The following is a 26,142-nucleotide window of genomic DNA, read 5'->3' on the forward strand; positions in this document are numbered from 1 at the left end:
CTGTCTTCACAGACATGCTGAGGAGTGTGTGGGCCTGGAAGGTGGGAGGGAGGGAATATTCACAGATGAAGGGCTTTCATAGGCAAATTAGCAGCGTAATACCTTAAATCCAGAACTTGGCTATCCAGTGTCCTTCACCTACGAGGATACAGTTAAAATTTGGAAAGTAAGCATGTTCTGCCTTTGAGCAGCCAGGATATATTACAGATTGTACCATATGAAGTTGCCAATACTCAACATTTTCCGACACACAAAAATGGCAGCTTCGTCTGGTTCAAACTGATGGAAGTCACAGGCCCGTCCTCAGTGTTTGCAGACTTTCTTTAGTGCCACACCAGTGTGGACGCCCTTTGTGTCCAGTAAGTACAAAGCCCTACTCACCATGGCTTTGGGGTGAAAGTCTCCCATTTATAAATGGGGAAAATTGCATCTCATCGATAAAAATGCAACTTAAGGATTAATTTCAATATTCCGGTCAGCTTTCATTAGGATTACTAAAAATAAATGATCTGTCAACTCCCTCTGTTTGTATGCTGTTGTATTTCAAAGCTGTCTCTATAGGAGTGAAAAAGACAAATTACCTACACTGTTTCTTTATCACTAAGTGAAAATGGTTACTAATTTATGCCTTTGTTTCTCAATGAACTGAACCTAATGTGCTAAATTAAAGAAACATTGGATGTTTCAGTGGCATATTAAATAAACCATGGCCACATTTTAATTTTATTTAAATTCGTATGCTTATCTTGTCATTCGCCTCTTGAGTCTCAGCCTTAACACAAAAGATAAAATAATAATAAAGTAAAATAAAATATACTTCCTTCCATCTTTCTCTGTCTCAAACCTTCTCCTAATCTGAATGATGGTATTTAGAAGAAAAGGCCAAGGTCAAGACAGCAAGGAGCTGTTATCCTGGGAAATCATCGTTTTATTTCATTTTCAAGCTCAGGAGGGAAGCAGACGAATCTGTCTGGCTTTTCAGCTTCAGGCCAGTCTCTGTCACCCAGCCTGTGTCTCCCCCAGGTCAGAGCTATGCCCCCGAATCCTGGACCTAGCTCTGAGTGCGGCTATTACCGTTAGACAACCTGTCAGCTGGGGAGGAGGGGGGCGAGAGGAAGCACGCTTTGAAGGTTTTCTTTGTTCTTTTCCCTGTGATACGTAATTCATACTTGTCTTTTTTAAAAATGGTGCTCCTTTTCCTAGGTGATTGTAGAGCAGATTGCCGACGCTCGTCCGAGCGATCTTCAGCTGATGTACAGTAAGCTGCTGGAGTTTGTTCCCCGCCACTGCCGCCTCCTTCGCGAGGTCACGGGAGGAGCCACCTCAAGGTAGTTGAAGCGGCTGTTCCCAGAGCTCCCTCAGCCGGGGACCGCGCCTGGGGACCGCTCGTGCCCTGCTGATTATTGCTGTCTCGTGCGGACCGGGGTCGGATGCCCTTTCCTGTTTGATGGCTAGCACGGTGCTCTGAGCCGGGCAGGGGCCGTTAGCCTCGTCTGGCAGAGAGGGGAACTGGAGTGGGTGGAACTGAGGTGAAGGGTGTGTCTCTCTCTGCATCCACAGCCCATGCTTTGCCCTTGCCTACACTGTCATTTCCCTCAACTAGGTTGGAAAGAAAAGTTGGTTTCCTTCCATTATTCTGATGTCATAATCTGTTAATAAATATCAATTCAGTTTAATTCCACAAGTTTTATAAGATGTTAATTGTGGTTAAAATCATCTTCAGTTTTCCCTCCTTTTGTCTAATTTCCCTGGTTTTCAGTTCTGTTTTGTAACTACCCCACTGCCTTCCACCATTGCCACTGTCCTGTTCCAGGCCTTTGTCACTTTTCTGTCCACAGTAACAGGGTTTCCCCACCTGCTCTCGCGTCTCAGTCTGCCCCTCTGCTAGCACACTTAACCCACAGTTCTGAGATTCATGCCCTGCCTTCTTCCTAATAAGTCTTTAGTGGCTTCTCATTGCTCATTGCGGAAAATGCAGGCTTCTTGATCAGCACACAAGGCCCTTTGTGCTCTGGCCCCGGTGGTCCTCGGTGGGGCACTCTGCTCTGTGGGACCCTCGCCCCGCCGTTCTCCAGCACACAGCTGCACTTGCCCACCCCAGCACACGCTGGGCGGCTCTGTGTTTTTCCCCAGAGTCCCCTCCGCCTTTCCCGTTCCCTCTTTTTGTAGACCTGGTCACTGCACGTGAAGCCCCAGCTCAGATGCCACTTCCTTCAAGAGACCATCTTTTATCCTGATGTCATGTCTGCCTTTAACCCTGTTCCCTGCAGGCCAGCGCACGTTGCTCTCACTTTTTCCATCTCAACAGCGTGCTCCCCTCCTGCACGGCCCACACCTCCCTCCTGGCACGGTGTCTTGAAGACAGTAACTACCCAACGTTTGCAGGATGAAAGACTTAACCTATTTACAGCATTAGAAAGGCAAATGAGGTCCCTGTCTTCATGGAGTAAACATTATGTTTGGTCTTGAATTTTTGTTATTTGAAAAGAAAAATAATCTGGGGAACAAATACGCTGCTTGACTTGTGAAGTACCCTATTTCCACTACACGATTTCAGATGAAGCCTTGTTTTGCCACTTTTGTTTAGTAATCATGAAGATTTAGTTGGATTTGGATTTGGGGTAAGAATTTAATAGAAGCCGTGGGGTAAAATTAAAGAAGCCACAGCTATGAAACAACCAGTCATGAGATTTGACGAGCCTAGTCTTGGTCCTGAAATGTCAAGTTACAAAGCCTCGCATGCTCTTTTCCGTGGTGTTCAGTGTGGCAGAATTCACGTAGAAACCTCAGAAATTTGAGGAATCTAAACTGTACCGTGGTGGGCCATCTGCATTCGCTTGAGGCCCCATCATCCTGCCACCCCTGACCTTCCCTTGCTCAGCTTCTGCCTTCGGGTGCCCTTTATAACTGGGGACACCAGTGACGTTCAAGATTTATCTTCCGAAAAATGTGGATTAGCTTTTCTAATTGTTGATCTCACAGATTTAAATTTTCTCTTTGGGGCTTTAATTAGACATTTACTTTGGGAATGAGGTGATCTTGTCCTTCAGTGTTGTTCAGATTATGTGCATTTGTATTTTAAAATCTTCAATTCTGTTCTTTCTTTCTTCTGATACCTTAATAGAGCTAGTTCTTATTATGATTAAAAGTATATGATATGATCCTTGGAATTGGGTATGTGGGACACAGGCATCTTCTTTCCCTCCTGGACCCTCCTCCAATCCCGCCAGTAATTTCTCATCAATTCCTACCTATTATAGAATGAGATTATCTGATAGCTCTTTCTGAACAGTAAAGCTGAATAAGCTATTTGTCTTGATAGTTTTTGCTAAGCAGGAAAATTATGAAAACTTTTTACTGTTTATTTTTAATACTTATCAGAATGTTAAATGCCAATTTGTTATCACCACTTAGCTACATGACTCCCCGTTTTGCTAAAATAAGACCGTATATTGAATCGATGATCAATTTTAAAGACAGTTATCTTAATATAGAGCATATTAATAACGCAGCAGTCAAAGTGGGTCGGTCAGTGAGATGGTGTTGCTTAAAGCTACTTACAGGTCTTTAAGTTCAAGAGAAACTTAAGGAACCTGCCTTTTTTGTTTATGTACTTGTGTATTTAACCACTATTAACATAGCACTTATTGTAGGCTAGACAGCATCCTAAATGCTTTACAGATATTAATCCATATAATGACCCTGTGAGGTAGATATCATTATCATCCCTGTTTTGAAGATGAAGAAACCAAAACACAGAGAAGTTAAATGACCCAAGATTTGAACTTAGGTACTCTGGCTCCCGAGTGCATGCTTTTATCTCAGTGTTGTCTCTCATCTAAGTTTGTGATTTAGAAACCCAGAGTCCAGCCTTTTGGCTAAAAATGCAGAATAAAGCATACACACACAAAAAACATGACTGTTATCAGGTTTTTGTATTAAGATTTGTGATCGAGATTTTACATAAAATAGCCATAGAACTTTAGAACTGAGGGTAATCTTAGGGATAGCTGAATCAGAAAGTTGTTAGTAATTGGGCAATTAGCGTGATTTATAGTGCTTTAGAGTCGAGTGGTGTTAAGGTTGACTACAAGACTGCTTTTCTTTTTTTCTTTCTTTTTTTTAAAAAATATATGTGCTGTCCTGTAGGCTTTATTGTTCCATTTACAGAGCACTGGCAGAGTAGATGTAACATAATTCTTTTTTTAAAAAAAATAAATTTATTTAATTATTTTTGGCTGCATTGGGTCTTCGTTGCTGCGCGTGGGCTTTCTCTAGTTGCGGCGAGCGGGGGCTACTCTTCGTTGCGGTGTGCGGGCTTCTTATTGCTGTGGCTTCTCTTGTTGCGGAGCACAGGCTCTAGGCGCGCGGGCTTCAGTAGTTGCAGCGTGCAGGCTCAGTAGTTGTGGTGCATGGGCTTAGTTGCTCCACGGCATGTGGGATCTTCCTGGACCAGGGCTCAAACCCATGTCCCCTGCATTGGCAGGCAGATTCTTAACCACTGCGCCGCCAGGGAAGTCCCGCAAAGACTGCTTTTCCTGTGGTATTAAACTGTTTCCTTTTCAAGACAGAGTATAAACATGGTAGCCCATTTTAGGGGAGAAAACTGTGCGAAGTTAAGTCGGTGTAGTTTTCCATTATCCTTGACCCCAGCTTGCTTACTACTTGATAGATAGATGTAGGAGTCAGGACACAGAGGATGTGTCAGGTTCAAGGTGAGAATGAGGTCAAGGAGTGAAATAGAAGTTTGGGTCTAAGAACAAACTAATTGACAAATATCGTTTTTTTAAAAAGGTTGAAATAAATTTTAGGCTGAGGAACTTTTATTTTAATAAAAGCACCACAGTGGAATTTTGCTTTTTGGAAGTAGAAGATTCTGGTGTATTTGACTGAAATTTTCCTCTTATCTTACAGTGAAAAAGGCAATACTGTTCCCGGATATGATTTTTTGGTGAATTCTGTCTGGCCAGAAATAGTACGAGGATTAGAAGAAAAATTGCCCTCACTTTTTAATCCTGGGAATCCCGATGCCTTTCACCAGGTACCTTTTCCTCCATCGTCTTGATTCTTGAAGATGTTAACCTGAGACTTTAGGATAATCATATCTTTTCTGCACAGTCTTGGTTCTGTGGTTTTAGGAAAAATCACAGTCTGAGTTATGTAGCAAGCATTTACCTTAAAACACGCACTGTTTTATTCAAGTCATAGTCTCTGTTCGAGGACTAAGAATATTTTTTAGAATGTAAAGTAAAATTCAATCTAGATGCAGTTATGACTAGATCTGAATATTCTGATTTTAAAAAAGATCCTAAGGACCGTTAAAAACAAGGCTGTTTGCAGTTGTTTTCCATGAAAAATTAAGTTTGTAGATCTCTACTGTATCGTTTTGAAGGAAAACGTAGTATTGGATTGGATTTTAACATGCAATATGTAAGTGTCCTCTATAATTTGAAAGATTAGGAGGCCTCGATATTTTCATTTTTTTAAAAAAAATCATGTTATCATTTAAAAGACTTCATGGTTGATATTTCAGGAGTAGACTCGTATGTTAATTTTCCGTTGTACCATTTCTAAAGATAGTACGTAGTGTCCTGGAGAAGAATAAAGGCTCTCAGCCAGGTGGCCTGAGTCCGTGCCCAGCTCTCCTGTTCAGTGCCCATGTTGCTTAGCCCCTCGGTGCCTCTCCTCTTCTTCCTGCTCTGGATTTTGATTTTTGGTTTTTCCATTGTTTTATTCAACATGACAATCTTTATCTTTGAATTAGGTAATTTGTTAAATTTACAATGATCATAGTGACTGATATATTTGGAGTTTCTTTGGTTCTTCCTATTTGTCCCATTTTTCTTCCTGCTTTTCCTTTCTCCCTTCCTTTTTTCTTTCCTTTTCCACCTTCTCTGTATTTTGGACTTTTGGGGATTTGTTTTCCTCATTTATTCTGTTTTTCCCCTCTACTAATTTGGCAGTTCTACCCTTTATTTCTTTATGTATTAAGTAACCTTAGTGGTTACTTAACAGAATCTAAAGCTCACTGGTGTTCTTCAGCCTCCCAAACAGCACAGGGATCTTAGAGTACTTTGATGCCAGTCACCCCATTCCATAGTATCTGTTAGTGTTTCCAGGGTCTTATTTCTATTTTAATTTTTTTTATCCCCCAAATTGGGCGTTATTTTTATTGTTTTACATGGTCATCATTCTCCTCTCAGAATTATTCCACATGTTTATCATTTCCTTTGCTTACTGTTCCTTCTTGGATGTTAGACCTTTTTTCTTGGATCATTTTCCTTCCTCCTGAAATTCATCTTTTAGCAGGGCCTGTTGATAATAAATTTCACTTTTTTATGATAAACCCTCAGGTTGTATGTCTGACAATAACTTTATACCTTTTGTGTTTGAAAGGTAGATTTGATGGAAGTAGAATTCTCTGCACTTTGAACATTGTCTCTTGACTTCCGTTATCAAAATAGTTATTGTTGTTTCTTTGTAGTTATAATTATGCCTTCTTTCCCAAATCTTCTCTGTGACTTTAGTATGCTGTTTCATTATGATAATCTAGTGTGGGCTTCTTTTTATTTATTGTATTTAGGATTTGTTGGGCTTCCTGAATCTGAGGATTGGTGTTTTTTTAATCAGCTCTGTATCATTTTTATTCATTAACTCTTCAGTTGTGCTTCTCTCTCATTCCTCTATTACTTTCTTCTAGAACTTTTGATTAGACTTCCTCACTTTATCCTTTGTGTTTCCTGAATTCACTTTTTAATTTTTTGTCTCTTTGTGCTCATTCTGGAGAATTTCTTGGGACTTTTCTTCTAGTTCACTGATTCCTTCTTTAGATGTGTCTAAACTCCTTTTCACCTGTTTCCAATTTACCCTTATTTTCGTTTCTAGAAGTTCTATTTGCTTCTTTTTCTAATTCTGCTTGGTCAAATTGCTTATTTTTAAAGTGTAGAGAGGCACAAGGTGAGTGTGGTGAGCCTGGGGCCTGGTAGACTTCAAAACAGGTAAGACAACAAATTGGGAGCTTTATTATCCCAGAAATACCACTGATCTGTTCTCTTGGGCCATGTTGCAGTATGTTGAACAATATGAGGTCTTAAGCATTAGCAGTTTAAGACCCTTTACATTCCTCTTTAGAGAATCATATTGATTGTGTTAGGCTCAGGAGATTTTTCGGCTCAGAGATGAAGCTTTCTGATAGAATGTCAACTTTAGAATTCTAAACCAATACTTAATGTTTGTGGGTACAAACATTTCTTGCAAGAAATGCTTTCAGCTTTCAGTTTTAATGGGACACGCTTTGGTGAAGAGAAAAATATTTTTGTATTTTTTTAACACCCATTATGTGCAGGGGTATAGTTTTATCCCAAAAGGGATGAGTAATACCTTTCTTTGTCTCAACTCCACACGTGTAGACCACACTCAGGGGATTCAGTAAGCGTAGCTCAAAACCAGTTGAAAGAAATGGAACACCTGTGGTCGTGTTACTGCACTAAAATTCCCACGGAAGCACAGGCATCGTCATATTCAGGTGATTGGTTTGGTGACCCAGAACAGAGTCCCTCTTAATGAGAAGTACGTGGGAAGCCCTGCAGCGTCCTCCCCGGAGCCTGGGGACTGGGGAATAGAGCCCTCGCCAAAGGAATGTGCAGCTGCAGTTTTGCACTGCTGACTGGCGAGGGTTCTCTTTCCCCTATTTCCTTGCTTTGTTTCTGGGTAAATTCTCTTTGAGCCTAAGCAGAAGCGGAAGCGTCATTTATAAAATGGGGGATGATATAAAAGTAGTTACCGGGTAGGGCAGTTTCCTGGGTTAAAGTAAGTAATACAGTTTTAAGCACTGTGTGAGGGTGATAGATATTAAGTAAGTGTTAGCTTCTGCTCTTAACGCTGCTGTTCGATTCCTCCTGTCAGTCTTCATGCTGTAGCATCTATAAAAAGGATGTAATTACTCACATGGTTTGAGTCTTTCTTTCCTTTTTAAAATTTTCTACTTCTTCCTCTTCTGGAGAGGCAATGAAAATTATACCACTTAATCTGCAATCTCTTGGGATTCCACTGGACTGGGTTAGGGGTGCCCTAGAAGATGGGGGAGAGCTGTCGCTTAAAGACCACTGGACTTCGGATGCCTGGGTCTCCTGATGGGCTTGCCACCTAAGACCTTGAGCACGTCACAGAACCTCTTTGGGCATTACTTGATCTTTAAGCGGGGACCTTGGAAGGAAGATCCCATAAGGTCCTTATCAGATCTAGAAACTATGATTCTGTGTGTTGATCTTTATCTTGATTACAGTTTTCACTATATGATCTCAGTTCTGGTTAGTTCACTTAAAATGAAAATGCCACTTGTTTGTTCTTATTTTAGAAATATACCATAAGTATGGATTTTGTAAGAACATTTGAACGGCAATGTGGATCACAGGCCAGTGTAAAAAGATTAAGAGCCCATCCCGCCTATCACAGCTTCAATAATAAGTGGAACTTGCCTGTGTATTTTCAAATAAGGTCAGTAATTTATCCCCCCCACCTCCACCCTTCTAAAATAGGATTTGAACACCAGTTAAGGATGTTGGCTCCAGCTAACAGCCCCTTCTTGATGATCATCATACTGTTCTTTGGGAAACAGAATTTAGAGTGGAAATGCACAGGAAGTACCATGATTGCCAAAGTTCCAGCTTGTATGACAAAAAGATAAGTTTTACTCTTTGGTCATTAGAGAGCTGAGAACACAAGACTCAGAGTGAGCTATACCAGGCCCGGCTTCGTTCCCACGTGCTACGTCCTCGTTCGTCGTGAAGAGACAGAAAGAGCGGGTCACCTAGCAGCTCTTTCTCTACATTTTCCTCTCTCATCTCCTGCTTCAGATAGCAGACCTACCCTGCATTTGTTGTTTTGCTCATCTGGAACATTTTCTATCCTCAGAGGGAGTCAGGAGAAGTATTCTTTCTTAAAGTAGTCTTTGTAGCTGATTCCATCTTATCAGTTGATAAGAATTCTATTTATTGTTTTGGATTCCTTTATAATACTTGGTGATGTTTTTTCTCTCTATTCTGGAAAAGGGTGACCCTTTTCTTCCATATGTCATAATGATATCACCTATGTCAGTAAGTGGTTCTGTAGACTATTTGGGGAAATTTAGGATAAATTCTTAACAGTATGTGTTCCCTTAGAAAAATAGATGATAATAGCCATGTTTGCAGATTCTCCTGAATGAGATCACAGCAAGCTCCTCCACAGAATGGTGTGAACCAGAGCATTTCAGTTAGCACACTCTTTAAAGACGCATAGGCTTTCTGTTTAAATTGTTGGGTGTTTTCATTAATTATGATGCAGTCCTTCCCCAGAGCTCTAAGGAATAATTACAGAGGGAAATACACTAAGAATTAGATACCTTGATTTGTCATTACTCGCCATGATGGAGAATGTATGTAATCATCTTTTGATAGTGAAATCATAGCTGTCAGACTGTTAGTAAGATGCCCTTTTACATGCAATACTGGGTTTTATGCTTAATTTTTCAAGGTTACATTATCCTGTAGGTAGGAAATTAAGGATTTTTTTTGTCTAAGATACTCATGGACTGCATGGGAAGTAATCGTTACGTGATGATCAAGACCAAGCCAGGGCAAGAAGCCCTTTTGGTTTGTGAGAAGAATTTAAAATGGTGAAGCATCATTTTATAGCATAAGACTGCAGTAGAGAAATAATGTTTCAGATGTCCCATGTCGTTTGTAGTCCAGGTTCAAAATTAGATTGCTTTAGATATCCAATGCCGTCACAGCCCATACTCCCGTCTACTGCCTCTGAACCCCTCTTTTCTAGTCATTTTCCCCAGACCCCATGGCCCCGTGTTCGGTAATCTTGCACTGTCACCTTGCTTCCTGGAGCTCTGGGCCCCGCAGGGACAGCACAGCCCGGCCTCGGCAGGTTCTCCTTTCATTATACGTTCTCTCAAAGCTGGTGATTGAGCCTTAAACTCTGTCGGAACTCAGCCGGTTCCCTGAAAGACGTTTTCACCTTCAGCAGATTTTAGCCATAGCATTCAAAGGGAGTGGTTAACTTTTCTTTGTAAGCAGTTTTATTTAAAATGTATAAAATTTTTTAAAAAAATTATGCTTGAGTTATGAAGTGTGGAACTTCATAACTTTCAATACCTTTGTTTTTCCGTTTAAGAAATAAATTCAAGTAATACTTTATAGGACACCGTTCTGTTGATTTTTATCAGGCATTAGATTGTTTATTCTGAGGGATGACAGAATGTTCTGCAGACACCGCTGGGGTCAGAGTTGTAGTGTTACCTGATTCACTTCAGGGTCATTTAAAGTAAGCCTAAAGCCAGTGGGGTGGTGATGTGTTGACGTGTTTCTAGGAAGAAGTATTAACATTGCACCCTCAGTAGCAGGTGGATGCTCTGGGGTCTGACTCTGTGCCTGCACCCCCGTCACCTTCAGGAAGAAGGCAGCCCTGCCCACACGCACCGCTCTGAGCACTCGTGCGCCCCTCCTGCCCCTGGTACCCTGCTGTGTCTGCGCTTCATTTGTTCTTACAGGAGTATCGGAAAGTAGGGTTAGGACTCCGTTTCTCATAGGAAGAGAATAAATGCACGTGTGCGCAGAACAGTCTCAAATGGTAGCGAATCAGTGGCTACCTGGCAACTGGGCTGGTCGCCCCTTAAATGCCACAGGCAAAGCGTTAGGTCTTTTTTAATTGAAATCTCGCTAGAATGTGATATAATCCCAGGACGGTCACATGTGTGCTCTGTGTCTGTTACATTCAGCACATGCTGAGCGTGGTGTAACTCCTTTGTGACCTGGAGTCCGTGTGGCATAACGTACCTTCCTTTCCCTCCACCCTCCGCAAGTGTGTGCACACGCGAAGTAGAGACGTGCGTTGGGAAGTGCGTCTCCAGACCCTCCCCAAACCCAAATGTAAGAATTTGGGAGTGTTTGTATTTGGGGTTGCCTTTCTTACAAATCTCCTATCAAGAGTAGAATAGCATCCCATATACACGTGAAGACTACAGCACAACTTTTCAAATTCCACCAAAGTAACATCTCACTTTGTTTCTTTTCTGAGAAGTATAACGTATCACTTCAGTCCTGGAAGTTACTGCCCAGCAAGGCTGTGCCAGGGGCTGGTGCTGGGCTCCTGGCTCTTGGGGGCCGAGGGGACAGCTGGGTCACGTGACATAAACAGCTTTCCTTTCAAGGGTCCAACAGCTGGTCCCACGCAGTCAGCACGTCTGTGTGAAAAGCACTGGTGTCGGGTCTGCTGCATTTTTCTTGCACTTTCTCGTTTGTGTGTTTATCAGAATTGTCATAGGCGTCCATATAATTTTATCCCGTGTCTTTACTTGCACTGAATTATACCTGCTCTTCTCGTGGCTGCAGAGCTTCGAGCTGACCTCTCTCCGTGCTGCTGTCAGCATGGGTGTGCCGTGCGTTACAGGCCCTTCCCTTCCTTGAGGCCCGGTGTTCCCTGTTGTAAACGGTGCTGTGTTAGCTGTCAGGCCTTTTCCGTGTTTTGTGTGGATTTGGAGGAAAGGTGGGCCGAGGGTCTGAGGCTGATGCAGGTGCTGGTTTGCTCTCTCCACTGCGGGGCAGGCCCTCCCCTCCTCACTGTGCTCGGGGCCACCGCCTCCTTCGCTGGGCCCCGGTGCTCTCTTCTGTTCCCCGCTTGCCTTCTGTCACTTGCTCCCTCTGTGCCTCTCCCTGCTGCTCGGAGAGACTAGCCTTTCGCAGGCTTCACGGGGCAGAGGGCGAGTCCCTTCCCTCCCTGTGGTGTAGGGACGCTGCGGGCACCGGCCAGCTCCAGTGCCCAGGGCGGTGCAGAGTCCCCCGCTGTCAGCCACTCGCACCTTGTGGCGGGCAGGGCGGCTGCTCCTCGTGTGCAGTGCTTTTGCTCCTGAAAACCAGCCTCTGAACTGCTTTTAAAGAGCACGTGAGTGCTGTCCAAACACCAGAATTACGACTTCAGTAAACTGATGTGCAGCATGTGTCAGAACTTATTGCTAGCAAAGGAACTAGCAGGTGACAGAAGAGTGTATGGTGAAGAAAGTATGAAGATGGAAGAGTTATATAGTTGGGAAGAAAGATGCTATGTAAGCAGCTAGTTAAGGAAATACACACACACACAGACAAAGTTTTCATTTCAGAGTCATAACAATGTGTCCACACTAGTCATTAAAATAGAAGTCTGTGACAGGATGGTATGAGGGGACAAGTGCGCCAGCAGAGGAAAAAGAAAACCCATCCAGGGGCTTCCCTGGTGGCGCAGTGGTTGAGAATCTGCCTGCCAATGCAGGGGACACGGGTTCGAGCCCTGGTCTGGGAAGATCCCACATGCCACGGAGCAACTAAGCCCGTGAGCCACAATTACTGAGCCTGCGCGTCTGGAGCCTGTGCTCCGCAACAAGAGAGGCCGCGATGGTGAGAGGCCCGCGCACCGCGATGAAGAGTGGTCCCCACTTGCCGCAACTAGAGAAAGCCCTCGCACAGAAACGAAGACTCAACACAGTCATAAATAAATAAATAAATAACGTGAATTTCTTAAAAAAAAAAAAAAAAAAAAAAAAAAAAAAGAAAACCCATCCAGGAAGCAGGTCTTGAACCTCGGGGCCAGCGGGGCCAGTTACCATGGCAGCGCGAGAGCCCGGCAGCAGACACGCGAAGAGCACCAGGCAGAGAGTTGTTCTGGTGGAGCTGCCTACCTTCAGTGACTTTCTCAAGCTGCAAACAAAGACACACAATATAGCTTTCCCGTTTCTTAGTTTGGGGGACATTCACTTTCTTCTGATAGGGCTGTTGTAAGAGGATTGGAAAAACCAGTCTTACGGCCTTGAAGTGATTACCTGATTATAGCCGGTGGGACTTGCCGGAAATGGCTTCCTGGTGGATTAATTGAGACACGTTTATTTCCTGCTCAGTAAAAAAAAAAAAAAAAAGTCTGGGGAACAGGCATCAGGGCTGGTGCGGCATCTCTGACAGCGCTGGCCTCACCAGCAAGCCAGTGGAGGAAGGTCCTGTTTCGTGGGGAGAGGGGAGGATGGGTGGGACAGCCGCCTGCAGCAGAGAAAACAACAGTTTACGCTCTTGTTTTTCTCTCAGATTTAGAGAAATAGCGGGATCCTTAGAAGCAGCACTTACAGATGTCCTGGAAGACGCACCAGGTAACTTCCTCAAAGTGACAAATGACAGGCTGTCACTAAGTGAGTTAAGTAGGCTCACCAAGTCATCTTGGGGACCTCAGTACCCTGGGGGCACTTTCACCTTTTCCTATCTTCCACTAAGTTAGACCCAAAGACGTACTTTAACTTCTTTTTTAAAAAAAAGTTTATAGAGCTTCTTGCTGTACAGAGATGATAAAAAGGCTGCTTTAAGAACACAGGAAGGAGACCTCATTTTCATTCCTCAGTGTAACGTGTCAAGGGGATATAACCGCTGCTGTGCTTAAGGGAGCAGCCCTTTTTGTAGCCCAGTGGCCACGCTCCGCTTCTCTCCCGAGCTGAGGTGAAGGACCAGGACGGCCTTCCCTCTGGGGGACGGCTCACAGCTGGGGCTCCTGGCCCCAGGCCTCCAGAGCCCTTGGGCCAGTCCTGGGACCGTGCGCAGGTGGCTGGGGTTAGGATACGCTTTCCAGACACATTTGCATCATTTGCACCCCTACAGCCTCGTTCGTCTGTGTCATGTTGTAGCCGTCCCCGGTGGCCACTCACCTAGTAGGTGGCTGTTCCTATAGCCACAAAGGTCTTTGGGCAGCTCCACTCCACTTTCTGCTCCCTTTCGTGCAGCCAAGTTCCATCTAAGCTGCACTCTTTTAGCCTCAAAGTTGGTTTCCAGCTGTTTTTGCCAAAAATGGCCATATGTAATCGACATCCTGTATTGAAATAGCATATTCAGGAGGGGAGGAGAAGACAGGACAAATTCAGAACCAAAGATGAAACCCTTGCCAGTGACTGCCACTCCAGCTCGTGTTTGTTGAGTTGGTATAAAGTGCCTGCTAACTGATGATTTCTGAATGCCGTTTATGTTTAATGTTTATCAAATGCCTGGGAGGGGGACTCATGTAAAATTAGAAACACCTCCCGAAAGCTTCGCTGACCACATAGGTTCTTGAGAAGGCCACTGGCTTCACTCTTGGGTTGTACGTTTAGGATTTTAGCCGTTAGCCCTTCAGCTGAGATTCCTTAACTGTATGTTTTTTGTCTAGCTGGAAGTTCGTATTGCCTCTTGGCTTCTCACAGGACGTGGAGCAGCCTGCAGAGGTGTTGGTCTGACCAGATGTTCTTGCCGTCGCTGGTGCATCGTCTGTGGAGACTCACTCTGCAGATTCTGGCGCGGTACTCCGTGTTTGTCAAGGAGGTGAGGGCTGGCGGGTGGCTCATCCCTAATCCAGGCTGAAACGAATTCAAGATGGGTGAGGCTAAACGTGCTGAGAGTTTTAGGGGCCGTGTTGTCATGAGAGGTTGACATGGGGACTACAGGCCAGCTTCGCAGTTTCTATCCAATTCCGCTTCTGGGTCTCCTTTTCGCTCTTGCACGTGTGGCCTTCAGGGGTGTCTGCTGTCAACGTGGTCAGTGCTTTGTCTTTTTGAAAACTGCCACACCGACCACCTCATTTTTCCCTTCTGAAAACCAGAATCTTTGCCTCCAGACTAAAACAGAAATGCCCATTTTAATGAAAATGATTTAAAAAATGCGTATTTTAGTATTTAGTCTTTGGAAGTGTAAAAACTCCAAGTGGTTGAGATTAAAAGTAGTAAAATTAATTAACCTTCCCTCCATTTCAGAAGTAGTAGTTGGCTGCATTAAGTGTCTGCACTCCTCTGATGGCTTATTAGACATTGTGTGTAAAGCCATGGGAGTACTCGTGTGGTCCGCTGCTGAGCCCCCGGCCCCGCCAGGCCCTGCGCCCGCGTCTCAGAGAGGCCTGCTGCACAGACAGCTCAGTGACAGACGTACCCCCGCCACGGCAAGGTGATGAGTATAAAAGAGATGTGAGCGGAAGCTCAGGGAAGGCGACATGAGGAAGGCCTCATCCATGGAAAGGAAAGCACTCTGCCAGCTGGAGCAGTGTGTCTCAGTGGAAGGAGTGCAGGCTTTCAAGACAGCGTCAGACCTTGGCTCTGCCACTCTTTATCTCATTTCGTGGTCTTAGGGAAATTGAGTCTCAGATTCTTCATCTGTAAAGTAGGAAAACAGCTTCTGTCTGTGCTTGTCGTGAGGAGTAGAGAGAGATTTGACCAGCCAGCTGATAACCAAGGGGCCTGGCAGACAGCGGCACTCCACGGAAGTTCCTTTCCTCCTCCGCCTTTGCCTCTCTCTGCTCAGAGGGGTCTCAGGAGACCACCCTGCTCCGTGAAACTGTTCACGAAGACCGTGCAGTTCCCGGGACACGGTCGGGCTGGTACAGTTCTGTTAGGCCTGGGCCTGCTACGTCACGCCCAAGCACGATGCTAGCCAGTAATTCTTCTCACATCCAGAATATTCCATTCTTTTCTTGATCCCAGTGCATGTCTTGTAGGTTTCTTCCCCTTGTAGCAATCCATCATGCAAAGAACACTTCTGTCGTGTGTGTTATTTGAAGCATAATTGAGGTTTAGATTTTGATTTTTTTACCCTTAAGATGATAATAAATTTATTAAGTAAATACAGTAGATTATTTACCTTAAGCAGTTAATTAATTTTTTAAAACCTATGATGTTCCAGATCTTAATTTTCCTTTAGTTTAGGGGCCTATTGTTTTATTTCTGCCTGTTACTTAAGTCAAGGAGGGGAAATGCACATGGGGTTGCAGTCTGTCCTGTTTCTTTATTTTCCACACCTGCCTGGAGAGAGGGTTGTGGTGTTTTTTCATGAGTAAACTTTCACTGAATCCTTTGTGGACAGCTGGCATTTTATGGTGAGTCATTGACCTGTATAAATGCTCATGTATCTTGCTGGTGGAAACACATTTAATCGTTGAAATCCTTTTTTTCAGCTTTTACTCAGGCCCATCTCTAATGAAAGTGCCAAGGATATTAAAAAGCCTTTGGTAACTGGCAGCAAAGATCCTTCCGTCACCCAAGGAAATTGCGAAGACCAAGGAAGCGGCCCTTCCGAAACGAAGCCCGTCGTCCCCGTTTCCAGCACTCAGCTTGTTTACGTGGTCGCAGACCTGGACAGGCTTCAGGATCAGGTGAGCCTGTGTCCCAGGGGTATTCTAAGTACCGGCTTCAGTGTGTGCAGCGTCTGGCCTCATGGGGCGTAGAACTGTGGGCCCAGGGCACCCTGAGAGGACATCCGTTCGCCTCCCTTCTGGAGGCGATGTTCCAGATAGGATGCTCCAGATCGGATCCAGAGCGGATATTCCCGCTCCCCTACCCGGCGTGCTCGCTCCTCCTTGCTCACCGGTCCCGCCTAGGACGTGCTGGCCCGGAGCCTCGGCTTCCCTTCCAGCAGCGACGCCACGGGCTTGCAGCACGCCAGGCACCACTGTTGTTTGCATTAGCTCAGCTTACTCTGTGCAGGCATGACCTTTAGTGGGTTGGATTTTAATTATTTCTAATTCACTTACCCAGTATTTCAGGGTAATATGTAATCTTCAGCTATACTTTGAAAGTGCTGACCTATTAACACTCCTTCCTGTTTTCTCCAAGTAGATTCCATGTTCTTGCTTTTACCATTGACAGAACTCTGTGGGATGCATGTATTTAAGTGCTGTGATATGTAATTCTGCTTTTCTCAAGTTTAAATATTTTGTGATGCTTGGACAAATATTGTATGTTTGGAGCAAAAACGTGGTGTTTACCATGAGTTTTTTTGGTACTGGGGAGAGCTACAGAATAGAAAATGATTTTGCGTATTTTCTGGGTCTGTTAATAGCCATGAAAATGCTGTTTTCCATGTTGTGGATTCTTTCATAGTGAAAGCATTAATTAGGAATTTTGTTTTCTTCTGATGAAAACCGCTGGAAGTTCTGAGTTTAGTTTTATCGTTCATTAATATTCTAGAGTTTGTAGATGCATAAAGAATTGACTCTTCCTTTGATTTATAAAAAGTAACTGACTATATAAAGTGCATATTTATTTCAGCTTCCAGAACTCTTGGAAACAATCAGGCCAAAACTTGAAGTGATTGGCTTTAAGAATTTTTCTTCTATCTCAGGTAAAAATGAATCTTTAGATTCAGCAAATCTTTGAATAAGAAATAATTTACAATAGAATTTTAGAGACTGTAGGATAAATTTTAACTAACCATTTTCTTCTCTAGTTGTAAGTCCTTGGTTGTTTCTGTATTCTGTTCTGTGTTTATAACTTCCTTGAATGAGGTATTTTGTTTAATTATAATAATTTGATTTGATTTGGTTTGTTGTAGTACGCTCTCTAAATACGTTGACGGTGTTTAAAACAGAATTCACCCCGGGCCTGGGTAGCGTGACTAAACACAGGCTTCTGTCTCTGCAGCGGCCCTGGAGGACTCCCGGCTGTCCCTGTCTGCCTGTGGGCCTGCCTTGAGCGACAGAATCACCCAGGACTTGAGTGAGTCTTGCTTCAGTCACCTGAAAAGTGCCCTGGAGGTTCCCAGGCTGTACCGAAGAACCAATAAGGTCAGTGCCCTCACTGGAAAGGATTTCGAGGTGGGGAAATATGTATCAGGAAGGCCAGAGAGGGAGGAAGTGGTTAAGCGAGGGACAGAAATAGGTTCTCGGGGGGAGAATCCGTCTCATGGAGAGAAACCCTATTTGTGAGAAGGGGGCTCCTCAGGAGACGTGGCACAGACACAACTTAGGTAGTTGGACTTGCACAGCATGGACTTCTGGCCTTAAGGAAAAGTCGTATTTTCAAAGAAAGCATTTTAATAAAATATTTTTAAGTCCTACCCTTCTTTTGGTCTCCATATCTTATATTTGAAAAGATCTGAATTTACCTTATTTCTTTTATATTGTCATTGGAAGTACCTGCTTTCTCCTGTCTTTTACTGGATAAGGTATAAAAAAAAAAGCTGCATTAAAAAATATTAAAGGCATTTATAAGGTGAAAAATTAAGCTCACACTGGTGTTCAAAGCCGAGTTCTGTGTCCTCACTTTGTAGAATGGGGATTGGGGGATTTGTTTTTACCAGCGTTTTAGTTTTCCCTCTTGAACTCTCATTTTCATGCATTTATTTATGCTCATTTCATTCTTGCTAGTTCTCACTTATTTTCCCTCTAGATTTTCTTTTCTCCCAGTTGGATAGTTGGGTTTTAGGCCATTTACAACTGAAATTATTCTCAGGAGCTGTGAGAATCCCCTGCAGCATTGTGCTCCTTTGGAATATCCCGGAGTTCCTACAGACATGCCTGGGCGGGTGGGGCCGCCTCTTTGTTGTGCCCTGAGCCTGCAGCCTGGTCTGCTGTCGGGGTTACTCTTCCCGCCCGGCCCGTGTTCTGGGTGCAGCGAGCGGCTGGGCTGAGTGCTGAGCTGAGACCCAGCTCACCTCCGCTGGGGCTGTTCTCCTTTTCCTTTTAAAATCTGGGACACGCAGCAGAATTCCCATTTCTAGTGAGAGTACCTTATCTCCCGATTTTCTGGTCTGCAGTGGGAGAGACCTATTTTATTTTGCCAAATTCATTACTTTTCCTTTAGGAATCTAGCAACTTTTCCCTTTCTCTTCAATGGGGTGTTACATTTACCGAGCGCTTGCATCGTGGGTCAGACACTGTGCTAAAGACCTTATACCCTCATTAGTCCTACAGAGTGAGCGCCCGTGTCCTTATTCACGGATGAAGAAACCAAAACTAAGGAAAGTCAGACACCCTAGATCCTGACCTCTCAAATGGTGGTCTGTTGACCAGCAGTGGCTGGTCACTGGTGGGACCCCTCCCTGCAGCACACACACGGAATCAGACCCGGGATTACCGAGGTGGTGGGTGATGCGCGTGGGCACCAGGCTAGGGCGCCCGAGTCCAGTCGGCTCCGGGCGGCGTCCTCCCCTGCTCCCTCTCGGTCTCCGGGGCTCTTTCTGTGGACAGCGCTTGTGTGTGTCTCCAGACCGGGACCTGCGCAATGCCCTTTTGAACGTGAGGTTTGGGTAACTTGCTCTCTTCCTTCTTTTTGTTTTTCTGTTCATCTCTAACCCCTACCGACATGATCCCAGGAGGTGCCGACGACCGCCTCCTCGTACGTGGACGGTGCTCTGAAGCCGCTGTACCAGCTGCAGAGCGGGCACGAGGATAAGCTCAAGCGAGCCGTGATTCAGCGGTGGCTGGCAGGCGCTCTCTCCGAGAGCACGCATAAGTAAGTAGCTTAAAAGCGGGCTATTCTGCACTTTCTTAGAAAAGCCCTAAGCCGGAGATCACCGGGACCATCACAGGCTGCTTGTAGGTAAGGCAGTAAGAACATCCAGTGGCCTCATCGCTGAACAAGGCAGGGAGCAGGCACTCAGTCCCGTCCCGGCTGTGCTCGCTCCACCCCACCCAAGGCTCTGCCTGGCCTCGCCCAGCTCACACACCTTTCGGGGCCCGGGCACATTCCACAGTCCCCCCGGCACACTGCCTCGGACTGTCCTTAACGTCGCTTCGTGCAGGAATGTTCTGCGAGTCCAGGCGCGCTTTCTCCTTTCAGGTCCTTTCTCTTCAGCTCTGTCAGTCCATGATGGCTCCAGTCATGCCACATAATCAGCAGACTTGCGCTGGGGAGACCAGTGTAATCAAGGAAGCGGAAACGCTCACTGTGCAGTGTAATGACAGCCGTTGAAGGATGGGTGTCAAAATCCTAACACTAACGAGAATAGGGGAGGTCTTCAGTATCACTGTGGCCGAACGTCTCTTCATTTCCGATTCCCCCTACTTTTCCCCAAATCCAGCACTGAGTTATGTCAGAAAGTATATTATTTGATTTTATTGTTGGATTTTGTTTAATTATTAATTTTGCAGTAGTATTTTGACTACTTACGAGTTAAGCAGCATTTGTGAGTTAACTTAGAACATAACAATGAGTTATCATACTGTTTCTGTGGGGAAATGTATTCCAAATGCCAAGTAACCAGCTTGTAAACAAAATTTTGAAATATAACTCATTTATAATTTGGAAATTATATTGAAACTAGTTAAAGGCAATTAGTTTTATTTAAGGGCTCTGAAATACGTTTTAAAAGACGAGCTTTTCCTAGAACTGACGGCAAATGGGTTTGTCCCTTGCATTTGGGGAGCGAGCCGCAGCTGCTCACCCCTGACACAGGAAGGACAGCTTGGCCTGTGATTCTCGCTTAGTGTTCAGGGCTGAAATTTTAGACACAATTCACGTACGTAGTTCTCATGTTCCGAGAGGATGCAGTGCTAGACACTCAAGACCCGTTTTTCTTTCAGTCTTGAGAAACAGTAGTTACCGTGGCTGGTTTTTTTTTTTACTGGAATTGAATATTCATCTTAAAAATCCCTGTTTGGGTCCACAAAGCTCTTGGGCGTGTTTGGCGTTGTGTCTCTTTCACCAGTCTGTGTGTCTCATGCCCAAGGTACTATGAGACCGTGTCGGACGTCCTGAACTCCGTGAGGAAGATGGAGGAGAGCCTGAAGAGGCTGAAACAAGCCAGGAGGACCACTCCCGCCACCCCCGCCGGGCCCAGTGGCGGCGGCATGAGTGACGATGACAAGATCAGGCTGCAGTTGGCCTTGGACGTCGCATATTTAGGAGAGCAGGTGACCCGAGCGCCGCCGTCCTTCCAGGGGGCCTGACTCCACATTCCGAGGGCCCGGCAGCCAGCTGGTGGTGCGCCTGAGCCCAGAGATGCTGGGAGGGACCGGGACTCCATTCCCGGTGCTAGAAAAGAGGGCCAGGGCCCCAGACACTTGAAGGAAGAGGACGTGCCCCTAGGGAATATGAGAAAGAAAAGACAGACTTTTTGAGGTCCAGGGAATTGACATCCTCTTGGCTCGCTGGCATTCATGTTCCCGAAGCCGCTGGGGGTGAGCCCATGGGCAGAGATGGTGTCCTTTTGGTCCACTGCGTGGAACGTGCCTGATATGTCATGGGTGCTGGATGAGGGTCTTTTGAGATATTTGTTAGTTTGGCTTCAGAATAACTAGAGAAGCATTAGGCCGTTGATTTCTCAGTGCGGTGCTTGAGAAATATCTCAGCACAGCTTCTTTGCTTCCCTGCCTGCGTTTTGTAGGTTTTCTATAAAACACAGATTTTGGAGTCACGGCGTGTGGGTGGACATTCACGTAGGTACCATCACGTAGGGGCAGGTGTGGATTCCGCGCAGGGCCTTCTGTCCTCACAGACTGTCAGAGCTTTGGGGTGTTCAGAAACTGGCTTTGTCAACTGCTTAGGTTGTCTGTAGCAGTAGATCCTCAAGGAAGACCTTTTTGCGAGAGAAAAAGAAGTGAGATCATAACATTCCCATCAGAAGATGCTTTGTTTTCTAGTCACTCTTTCATACAGTTCAGGGTCATCACTGAAAATCTAAATTTTTCCCCTTTCGGGTGAATTTAGAGATGCATTCTGGCAGAAGTCCATTGCGTTGTTTCTTTATTTCTCAAGAGAAACTTAGAAGTCCTTTGACAGGCAGGAAAGTTGGTTATAGACACATGAAGAGCAAACAAGCAAAAGAGTTGTGGGCCGGGGAGGGAAGGGAAAGGCAGTCCTCGACCCCAGTCCCGAGACGAGCCACAGCACGCCAGCAGAGACTCAACACTCGGTCTGGGTTTTTCCAGGTCCGCTTGTGCACACGCGTGCGTGTAGTTCCTGACGGCTGTTGGGTTAAGGTGGGAAGGATGCTGCGTGCTGCGTCTCTGTCACTGAAATAATCCACAGCAGCTGCTGTGCAAAGCTGTTTGACTTCATCAGCTTCTGAGAAAAGGTTGTGGATGACACACTAAGAAGTGAAGGTCTCAGGCCGGTTGTTTTCTGAAAACGCTTCAGTTAAAAAATTACTTTATTGTTTCTCTTAGTGTGAGTTTCCTCTTCCAGCCCACAGAAGAGGCTCTTGTCCTGGTGAGAGTCTGATTCAATGAACTGACATAACTTAACACTGGCTTCTTAGAAGGACCCCCAGAAATAAATTCTACGATAAGGAAATTTTTTTTTACTTCATTTATTTGAAAAGAAGGAATACCCTACCGGTCATTAGGGAACTGCCTTTTTCTGGTTCCGCAGAGGGTGAGGTGAGGGTGGATGTTTTGTCTTCTTCTTTGTAAGGGTCTCTCCACGTTCAGCTCACCTCGCAGTAACTTGATTCATCCCCGTGGCCTTTGCAGATCGAAAAGATAGGCCTGCGGACAAAGGACATAAGAAGCTTTCCAGCTCTTACAGAGCTTGTTGCTGCTGCTACGGACCAGGCAACGGCGGAGCAGCCTTAAGCATCTTGGAAGAGCCCAGGGGAGAAGAAGTTGGGCCTCGCGCCTGCAGGGAAGAAAGCGGCTCTGTTCTCTCACGGCCTGCAGCCAAGAAGCGCTCGCACGGGTCCCAGCAACGCGCTAGGGCAGCCTCCCCCGCAGCCTGTTTGGGTTTCCTTTCACCCAAAAAGAATACAAAAGCCTTTTTCCGTTGTATGGAAGATAGTTTTTAACTAAGACATTTGAAACTTTCTACTATAGTTTACAGAGCAAATTATTTTATTTTTATCGTAAATCTTAGCGTGGCAGAGCTGATTTCTAAGATATGATTGAAGGAAATATATATATGAATATAAAAAGTCGTCTCCCTGATCCTGCAGTTAGAAGTGGCCGGCTGCAGAGGGGTGACCATACTGTGTGCAAACGCCCTTCTCCACGATGAAAGTAACTGCCTACTTCCTGACTTTCTAGAAGGCGCGGCCCTGGTGGCTCCCGTTCCCCCGTTAGGCGTTCAGGAACAGTGCACGTCACCCAGGCCTCTGTCGGGAGCGCGAACCAGCGGGGGGGGGTTGGTCTCCTAAGTAAAAGAAGAGTCTGCCAAAGCCTGTGTGCCTCTGATGTGTGAATTGCGCACAAGTCCAGTGCTCCTCAGTCATGCCTGTGACGACGCGCCCCCTCTTCTGGCACCTGCGGGGTCCCGTCCGCCCAGAGCCTCCCTTCAGGCGCGCGGTGGTCCCGGGCCGCGGGAGCGTGACCCAGCGCACCCGCCCGGCCACCGCCTCCTGCGCGTCGGGGAGGGAGAAGAGTGGGGAGTGCTGGAAGGAGGTACTGACAGCACGCGGCTGGTTTGTCGGCTCATGGGTTCACGCGCGTGCAAGCGCTTGTGCTGGGCCGTGGCGTGTGCCCCTTCAGCCTGACGACGATCGAGAGCAGGTACGCCTCCTGCTCTGCCTTGGTGTTTCCTCGTGTCTCAGTCCGGTCCAAGGTTAGCTCTAGGGGGAGAGCAGGGTGACCGGGAGTTAGGGGAGCAGACCCGGGAGGCCTCGGCAGGAACGAGGCGGCGGAGCCGGGGAAGTGGGGGGTGAGGGGAGGGGAGCCCCCGGGAGAGCAGGTGCCCCGGCCCTGGCAGGGAAGGCCCTGCCCTTGGACGGATGGGCGTCCTAGCTCTGCGTGACATTAGGAAGCTGGTCAGAGGGACAGAACGGCGAGTGACACCAAGGGAGGGACTGAGGCGAGGGGCTGAGCCCACTCGGCCGGGGGCGCCGGCTCACCCACCTAGGCTGGTGCTCCCTTGTGCGAGGCCGGGCCCGTGGGCGGCAGGGGCCGGGACGGGGAGGAGAGGTGGGTGCGGAGTGGGGAGAGCCGGCCCCGCTGTGCCGCCTCGGAGCTGCACGCGCACCTGGGAGCTGAGGAAGGGCCTCGTGCCAGGAGGCGAGCCTGCAGCTCGAGGCGACGGGGTGCACTGCACGCGCTGCATCAACGCCTCTTCCGCATCCCGCGGGCTCCCTCGGGGCCTCGGCAGCCTCGTGCACGCCTGACGCGGCCTGCCTCGGCCGCGTCTCAGCGATGGACTCCGGCGCTGTCCCCATCTCCCCGGCTGCTTTGCCTTTATCGGTTGTTTCAGAACGTGGTGGACAGGGATACGGTTTATTAGCCCCTCCAACTCCAGCACTGTTGTTCCCAGTGTGCAGATGAGGAAACAGAAATTAAGAAGTTGAGTTGGTAACGGGTTTGGGATCTGATGACACCCCTCGGGGGCCATGAGGCGCGTCCCCTGGCCGTCCTTGGGCCGGGACTCGTGCCCAGCTGGAATGTCAGATTGAAGGGACCTGTAGTTGTCGGATGATGACCTTGTCACTGGATAAGCACTCGCAACCCCAGGAAGACGCACGGTTGGCTGCAGAAATGTGTAAGAGAAACAAACCCCTACCGTTAATCCGTTAATATTTTTGTGTTAAGTGATCCACAGGACGTCGGTACTGAGTATCCTTGTAGCATCCTGAGCCGGCTTCGCATTTGTAAAAGAGCTCCGGAGCAGAGAGCAGCAGGTCCGTTCGTGCGCTGCCAGTTGCTTTTGGAGATAAGGCCGGGGCACAGACATCCCCTTCCTCTGGCTGCCGTGGTGGCGCTGCCCCAGGTCTATCCAGGCGACTTCAGCCCAAAGCTGGGCACCCAGCGCCCTCACAGATATTTGTCAGATGCAGGAAGGCATGTGCTGGGGGGATTGTTTTGAAAGGCAGCTCTGAATCCAGTAGTCAGCACCTATTTTGAAAATAAAAACCGTTTTTCGCCTGAAAAACGTGATGGTTGTGGTTCTGATTTGCAGATGCGTCTGATTTGCAGATGATTTGTGGTTCTGATTTGCAGATGCGTCTGTCCCCTCGAGACCCTAACTCCAAGTGGTGGGTCCTGACTGGTGGTGGCCACGTTCCCGTCTAGAAGCGTGTGCTTGGAGGGGAGGTTTTGAGCATCGCTTAAAGCAGTGCTTCCTAAATTCTAGGTGATCCCCGGGCCTCCTGCAAAGATGCAGATTCCGACTCAGGAGGTCTGGGCGGGGCCTGCGGGCCTGCCTTTCTCCTAGGCTCCCAGGGCAGTGCTCCCCCGCACGCTAGCGGAGGACCCTGCCCTTCCTGTGCAGCTTCTCGGGGCTGTCCTCACTCCTTGCCCTGCGGCCCCGTGTCACATCTCCTTTCTCCTCCTCCAGTCTCTCTGTGCCTCCCTCTTACAAGGAGGCCTGTGACTGCACCCAGGGCCCACCCAGATAATCCAGGATCACCTTCTTGCCTAAAGACCTTTAATCACATCAGCAAAGCCCCCTTTGCCATCTAAGGTCACATCCAGAGGTTCTAGGGATTGGGACCTGGGTGTCTTTGGGTGCCATTAGCCTGCCACAGCTGCCCACAGATAGGCACCCCGCTTCCTGCCGTACTTTTGTGGAGCAGGACTTCCAGACAGGGAGGTCGTGACCTTTGTGTGGACTGAGGGCCATTGACGTATTGGTGGTTGTTATTCAGCTATTCATTCAAGTGTTTCCCATTTTACAAATAAAGGCAGGGAAGCCCAGAGAGGCAAAGTAACTGGATCTGGGGCACACAGCAGTTCGTAAGTGTTGGAACTGGGCTTCCTGCCAGCCGCCCATCTCTGGAACGCCTCTCATGTGCCCGGCGCAGCAGACTAGACAGCTGGGAAGGACAGCGGTCTCCCCTGACATCGAAACTAGGGAGAGGTGTTCTGACTACAGAGGGGGGCTTGGGCGTGTGGGGAGAGAAGCTGAGCTGCTGTCCCCTGCCGGCCTGGGTGGTCCAAGGAGCAGACGCCCACCCCATCACCACAGTTCCCTCTGGAAGAGCCGGGCCCTTGGAGCGGCTGCAGGGGCCCAGTCTGGGGTGGGCGGGGCAGCTCCTACAAGCAGAGCAAAGACGCTGCCCACTCCCAGCCCTCGAGCCTCCGGCTCCCTCCCCTGCTCCTTGGCCCTTATGGATAGTGGCCACGCTTCAGCTTCAAGACGGCTTAGACTTAGACGGCTTAGGGACCGAAGGTGCTCTGTGTGGCCGGCCTGCGAGGGCCCACCTCCCTCTCAGGCTCTGCCTGAGATCTAGAAAGTGGGGGGGCAGGCAGGCACTCAGCAGACTGCGAGGCGTGTGCCCACGTTCATGGGTGACAATTTCTCTCTCCATCTTGGGATCCCAGGCACAGCGTGAACAGCAATCCCGCGGGGCGTCCGGGAGGACGGGCGCCGGCTGTCCCCCGCCCAGTGCTTCCCAGCGGGGTGTGCGCAGCTGGTCACCATCACCTGGAACTTGTCCAGATGAGGCTGAGGACAGCCTGTGCCTTCCATGAAAGCCCCATCCAAACACG

The 26,142-nt window shown here is 47.2% G+C and overlaps 1 protein-coding gene across 4 annotated transcripts in view; it reads left to right on the forward strand.

Moving 5' to 3' along the window:
• COG2 (component of oligomeric golgi complex 2) overlaps nt 1–24,589 on the forward strand; it is a 43,326-nt gene extending 18,737 nt beyond the window's left edge. The window contains exons 8-19 of one of the 4 annotated variants that reach the window (XR_009005640.1): nt 1,204–1,328; nt 4,915–5,041; nt 8,357–8,496; nt 13,098–13,159; nt 14,200–14,351; nt 15,970–16,167; nt 17,063–17,135; nt 17,435–17,577; nt 19,107–19,246; nt 20,463–20,646; nt 22,207–23,217; nt 24,244–24,583. Coding sequence is in view for 3 of the 4 variants with exons in the window: in XM_007173787.2 (XP_007173849.2) it covers nt 1,204–1,328; nt 4,915–5,041; nt 8,357–8,496; nt 13,098–13,159; nt 14,200–14,351; nt 15,970–16,167; nt 17,063–17,135; nt 17,435–17,577; nt 19,107–19,246; nt 20,463–20,646; nt 22,207–22,308 (1,446 nt within the window). In the remaining variant the exon portion in view is untranslated. Of the gene's footprint in view, nt 1–1,203; nt 1,329–4,914; nt 5,042–8,356; nt 8,497–13,097; nt 13,160–14,199; nt 14,352–15,969; nt 16,168–17,062; nt 17,136–17,434; nt 17,578–19,106; nt 19,247–20,462; nt 20,647–22,206 lie in introns of all 4 variants that reach the window. The other 3 variants (XM_007173787.2, XM_057530785.1, XM_057530786.1) reach the window with 3 other exon arrangements.
• Nucleotides 24,590–26,142: the final 1,553 nt, after the last annotated feature.

This window comes from Balaenoptera acutorostrata, chromosome 16 (genome assembly GCF_949987535.1).
Source record: "Balaenoptera acutorostrata chromosome 16, mBalAcu1.1, whole genome shotgun sequence".
Classification (NCBI taxonomy): Eukaryota; Metazoa; Chordata; class Mammalia; order Artiodactyla; family Balaenopteridae; genus Balaenoptera; species Balaenoptera acutorostrata.